This window comes from Haliotis rubra, unplaced genomic scaffold, assembly GCF_003918875.1.
Source record: "Haliotis rubra isolate DU_JTF1 unplaced genomic scaffold, ASM391887v1 Scf404, whole genome shotgun sequence".
NCBI classification, from domain to species: domain Eukaryota; kingdom Metazoa; phylum Mollusca; class Gastropoda; order Lepetellida; family Haliotidae; genus Haliotis; species Haliotis rubra.
In genome coordinates, this window is record NW_025767085.1 from 963984 (window position 1) to 969983 (window position 6000).

A 6000-nucleotide genomic window follows, 5' to 3' on the forward strand; every position below is an offset into this window, starting at 1 on the left:
GATAGGAACGTGGAATAATTACTGACGTGAATATTGACCTGGAAGGAAAGAAAGCTAAAATTCCTGCAGGTATGTAAACACAAAAATACATGGAATATATCGATCAATTCATTCGTGATATGATGAAACACTATCATCATGATACCGCCCTATCCGACCACACAATGACACACTATCATTAAGACACCATCTAATCCAGGTATACACTGAAACACCATCAAGGTACTATGTCATCATCAACTGGGACAGTCCCATTTCTGGTGTCCCCCGCCGTGATATTGCTGGAAGTTGCTAAAAGCGGCGTAAAACCATACTCACTCACTCACTCAACTGGGACAGTAGGGTAGCTGAATAGTTAACGGCGTCAGTTGGAATATGCTAAACATGGTGCAGCCGAGTCGGGTCTGGCGACAAATATAGGGTTAGCAGTGATACTCACTTGGTCCAAACCCGAAGAACGTGGCCCTCATCTTGACCTCCTTGTTGTCATAGCCTTCATAGCTGCGGAACCGACGACCTCGGTCACTCTTGGGCAGTCCTTGGTCAGGCTGACAAAAACAGTACAGACAGCGTTAGATAGTTAGTTGGGCGCAGGTATGTACTTCTGAACTACAATACGTCCTCGAAACATATTCCAGGTTTGATAAGTTTCGCCAATGCAATTTGACAATTAAACATACACAACATATATATTTATAGCCTTTGTACCATACAGTGATGTTAAAGGTATTTTATGAAACAAAGTCGAGGCCTGAGCATTCAACCTTATGTCTTGTTTCTAAAAAATCACTATTGCCACGAAACCGACTATAAAAATAGTTTCAATGCGAACGCTGCTTAGTAGTCCTGTCAAGAAATAGTGCACATGCTATACACAGTCATATGGTTCAAACGTAGGCGATGAGAGCGGAACTTACTGTAGCTATCATCCAGCCAAGCTTGGCCACGAGGGTGACTGGGGCGACCCGGATGTTGTCTCGGTAATGCCACGTGTCGGGGAGGTCGTCCTTCAGAAATACGTCAACGTTGTCGTTGTAATCCTTCAACTTATCATACACCTGTAGACAACAGATATAGATCATCATTCTAAACACATCCGCAGGATAAATGATAATGTATCCCCATAGAAGCCTATTATTCAGTGACTTACTGAGACATGAGCTTTTCAGAATGGTGAAGCAGCCCTAGGATAGGACTATTACACACGAACAACGAGGAGAGTTTTGTGGATATACAACTTCTTTAATATAATATGAGTGACGTTTCGGTCTAGCTACTAACACCGTTATCAAGCAAATGATGTACAATACTAGAGGCAAGGTATGTATATACATAGTAAAGTTGAACAGTTAGTGATTGATGTTTGCACAATTAATGAGGCTGATGTACAAGGTTGGAGGATGTTTACACAAGAAGGCTTGATAACGGTGTTAGTAGCTACACCGAAACGTCGCTCATATTATATTAAAGAAGTTGTATATCCATAGAACTCTCCTCGTTGTTCATCACACCAACTTCTAAATGCCACTCAAACAAGTTATTACACACGAGTCGTGTAAATCTCGTTTCACGGATCCTCAGTGATTGTAACTAGGCATTTTTTACTATTCTTCAATATTCTAAATGTTTTAAAAGAAAAAGTTCAAATTAGAAGCAAAGACCATTTGGTCAGGACTACAGCCCCAACCATCTCCTAGCTATAGTGGACTAACATCACAGAACCTTCTCCTCAAACTGATACTCCCGTGGACTTCGTGGGGTGGTGTAGCACCTACTTATATTTAGTGATATATCCAGTGTGTATTGCACCAATACAGCTTCTAAGAAGGCATAACATTATAAATAACACAGTGAATCCAGATATGTACAACCTACCTGCCGGACTTTATTCGTCTTTGGCCAGACACTGACGATGGCCCCGTGGCCTACAATGTGGTCGACGTCTTCTCGGACAAGAACGGCCGTTATGTTGACGACCCTTTTTCTTGGAAACGTCTGCGACACCGTGGTCAGAAGCCACCAGGAGGTTCACGTCGTACTCCAGCTCGCCGTTGTCGATGTCGTAAACAAGCTTGTCGAATTCATTGTCGAGCCATCTACTCAGACCTGTGTTTGAGCGAAGAAACACATCATGTATAAACAGTGTGTATTTTAATAGTGCTTCATTAATGTTCTACCGTAGGTGTAAGTGTGAAGATTCCCTGAATGACAATGCTGAATGTTTTCAGTAACATGGATACTGTATATAAATTAGTATTAGTCATATTTATCAGCTTTCATAAACATTCTGCCTGTCATCATTACATGACTCACCAATCTATCTTAAAAATTGTCTACATACATGTAGCGACATGACCTATAACGTGAGCATCGTTCGAACTCAATATTATTACAACTTTTAAAACGTTTCATAATTTCATACTTTTATTATTACTCTATAAGTGTCTCATATTCCCTATTGGGTTGGATGTTGTACATTTATTGTTGGGACAAAGTTTGAACTTTGATATTTAGGTGTAAAATATTAATTCATATAACATATTTCTCGTTTTATCACATGTTCTATAAAACCAATGTTACCAACTTTCCGATTAGGGATGACGAAAAGGGATTGTGGTCTGAGAAGTTAGGATCTAAAATCATTTCTTGTTCCCGTATTTTACCCCAAAAAGTAAAACTCAACAAAAATTGTTTGATTCCTCCCTCCGCTGACAAGAATGGCAGGTATGAATATTAAATATTCTGTCTCGAAAGACAAAACTTCGAGCCATGCACCACCCTCATCCCGTGAATGCCTAATGATACTCGTATTTATCATGTAATTATCAATTTACAGTAAAACCTTGCTCCCTCGTTCAACAACTACCCAAAGCCACCCCAGCCGTTCACAATAATAAATTGAGCTTAAAGTAATGTTACCAGAGACTCACCCCTCATACAGGTGGGTGACCGACACCTGAAATAAATACCTGTAATCCCGTGAATGCCTAATGATACTCGTATTTATCATGTAATTATCAATTTACAGTAAAACCTTGCTCCCTCGTTCAACAACTACCCAAAGCCACCCCAGCCGTTCACAATAATAAATTGACCGGCTTAAAGTAAGTGTTACCAGAGACTCACCTTTAGATTCCTGGCTACCTGGGGTGTACAGGTGGGTGACGTAATTCGACACCTCGAAATAAATACCTGTAATCAAACACACCGTGCCTTCAGGGAAACTATTCATAGCTCTGTCAGATTATACAACATGAAAAGAATGCTTGTTCAATATTATTCTTTTATACCATTTTTGTAGATGGACGCCAGCAGTTTGCAACCTGTTCAACCTTTTGTAAAGTTTACATAAAATGTATTGAGCAAGGGCGTCACTTGACTATACTCGAACACTTTACAGGATAAATACAACGGGAACCAGTCTTAAAAATGAAAATAAGCGTTATGCTATAGACTTCGAAGTAACGTAAGTAATTGCCACAGAATACTCGTCCGTTGCGACATCTGATCGCACCGTTCAACTAAAAGGAGTCAGCTATTATATCTTCTTACCAACGAAATCCGCTGTATTATTCTTGAGCAACTCCAAGCCCTCGCGCTTGAAATGCACAAATTTCTGAAGGTCAGGTGTAAGGTCAGGTGTGGCGTCAGCGTGCGGAACACAGAACGTGGGCTGCAGTGACCGGATGGTGGCATCGCAGCCTGGCCAGTTGAACAGGTAGGACGTCTTACCCTGTGGAATGGTGAGTGGGTGAGTTAGTGAGTGAGCTGAGTGTTTTAACAGCATTTGAACAATGATATCACAGCGTATTGAAGAAGCCCCGCAGTGATGCACGTCTTAGACGTTACCGCGGTGGTGAAACCCAGCAGCATTGATATGTGGTCTGCAAACCTACAAGTATAATACTAACATCTTGGGATCAGAATATGCGATCATAGGTTTCTGACACAACTCTCGTTATAACGGGTTCAGAAGACGGGACCACCCGCGCAAAATGGGGAATACGAGGCACCTTACCAAGGAACCGAAATACCCATTTTGCCAGGTGTGTAAGTGGACATAAACATATCCTTGTTTACAGAATAATGTAATCGTCAAAAAGTCATTTTGACTTCAAAACTCGCATTCACTTTTCACAGGTACTAATACAAACATAATTAGTTAGTTAAAAAATAGGGATTAGGTTAACAATATTGATGGTATCGGTTGAATAGTTCAGGTATACGACGCACCTGTCTTGCCGCGGTAACCCACACAGGCTCGCCCATGTCCCACCAGTAGGGTTTAAGAAACTCGGAATAGTCTCCCTTGGAAAACATTCTCTGCATTTCCGGGTCCCACATCTCGTCGCTGATCACCCCATGATTCTCAGGGTACAAACCTGAATAAATTGGAAATTATTTAATGTTTTAGATCACGTGTACACATACATCTAACATTTTCCTGAAGGAAATCACTTATCAGATACAGATGTCAAGTGACTATACAAGATGTATGATAGGTAAACTGTTAACATTTACTGAACTAGTTAATTCATTACCACGTTACATGAATAAGTACATATAAGTAATGTATAGCTGAAAAAGGAATATAGATTACCTGTAACGAGGGAGTAGATGTTTGGGTAGGTGAGGGTGGGAAATGAAGGGATGAGATGATCAGCTTTCACACCCTTTTCGAACACCTTGCTGAAACCGTGCACATCGTATGTGTGGATGTTGAAGTAGTCCCAGCGGAATCCCCCGAGTACAATCAGCAGCACTTTCTCCCCCGAGCACAGCCCGACACAAGCAAGGATGAGCAGGGATAGGATGCATCCTCCAGACATGATGGTGTGAGGCGGTGGATGTAGGTGACAAACACTGGAGAAACAGTCGGTTGTGTTTCAAAAGGTGTACAGGTGAAAAATACGTCACACCTGTGCAATTAGCCACATTACCCTGTTATTAAAATGTTATCGACATGAAGAATTATCACAAGGTTCAGATTTCAGTTCTGTCTTCTAGTGTTCACTGACGTGAAACGTGTGTACACAGCGATTCAGTTAGAATTATTATACTCCTTGGTGACGCGTTAACATACACGTGTACAGCACCGACAAGTCAGACTGGTTGAGTCTAAAATATACTTCTTCAACTGTCTACCCTGGGTACGTTCATGCAGCACAGTCTCTTGTAATAATCCTCCAGTTAGATCTCACAGGTTCTCTCCTCTCTACATGTGTTTATCTACCTGTATCACTAAAGTAATATTTACACACAGAAGCAACTCACACCCTATTTCAACACTCCTACCTGTGCTCAGTCTACACAGATCTAGTCCAACTTGAAAATGATTCACAAAACCTGCATTCACCCAGCCAGGGTATAGTTCGACTGTCTCGGGTAGACCGTGGGTGAAATAGGACCCACCCCCTCGTACACACACACAACACCGGTATGTACACTTTCCTTCGCCGCGCCGCGGACTCTACAAACCTGTTTGTAATAATGAAAGACTGAGTACACTTCCTTGAATGCCCCCACTATTCGGGTGACTCCGGCTGGGAGATACCGTCACGCCTCGCTGAAGCTTGCCATAACCCGATGTAACAGTGAGAAACTAGTCGTACCGGTAGTGTTCTATTTTAAGAAAGTACCCTTTCCATTGTCCTGTTGAGGACTGTATACGCTAGGTAAATAATCTTAGATTAGAGCGAAATTAATTGGAAGACCCGTGGAACCGGCTCATGAGCTAATGCGCCGTAACGCATTATTTATATCAACAAAGGCGTCCGCAGAAACGTCATTTATGCATTTCAGTGAAAAGACAGGCAGTTTTGTTAATTTCTCTAAACTTCACCTCATCGGAAACTGGACAAAATCACAAGTGTGCATTTTTACCATTATATTCGCGAAATTGCTAAAAGAAACTGCATGCGCAATGAACAGGACAGTCCTACATGTATCACAAGCTACACTGCGTCCTTTTTAAGAGAATTCATGTAAAATGTAGTTAAA

The 6000-nt window shown here is 41.5% G+C and overlaps 1 protein-coding gene across 5 annotated transcripts; it reads right to left on the minus strand.

Annotated features, from left to right (window-relative positions):
* Window positions 1–439: 439 nt before the first annotated feature.
* On the minus strand, window positions 440–5520 carry LOC124287675 (glycerophosphocholine cholinephosphodiesterase ENPP6-like). Of its 5 annotated transcripts, none has more exons than XM_046724180.1 (8): window positions 5296–5520; window positions 4601–4863; window positions 4234–4382; window positions 3553–3733; window positions 3127–3192; window positions 1876–2106; window positions 918–1058; window positions 440–548 (listed from the first exon to the last, which is right to left on the minus strand). In XM_046724180.1, the coding sequence occupies exons 2-6, from the start codon at window positions 4827–4829 to the stop codon at window positions 1886–1888; spliced, it is 846 nt and encodes a 281-aa protein (XP_046580136.1). In that variant the 5' UTR covers window positions 4830–4863; window positions 5296–5520; the 3' UTR covers window positions 440–548; window positions 918–1058; window positions 1876–1885. The 5 variants fall into 5 exon arrangements, with proteins under 5 accessions (XP_046580136.1, XP_046580135.1, XP_046580139.1 ...); XM_046724179.1 differs by having other exon boundaries at window positions 4601–4919; XM_046724183.1 differs by having other exon boundaries at window positions 5275–5520.
* Window positions 5521–6000: the final 480 nt, after the last annotated feature.

Coding starts and splice junctions, on each gene's coding strand:
- LOC124287675 (XM_046724180.1), bottom strand. CDS start 4,829: ATGTCTGGAGGATGCATCCTATCCCTGCTCATCCTTGCTTGTGTCGGG. Junction 3,193..3,552: donor TAATACAGCGGATTTCGTTG/GTAAGAAGATAT, acceptor GTTTGATTACAG/GTATTTATTTCGAGGTGTCG. Junction 2,107..3,126: donor AGGTAGCCAGGAATCTAAAG/GTGAGTCTCTGG, acceptor GCTCAAACACAG/GTCTGAGTAGATGGCTCGAC.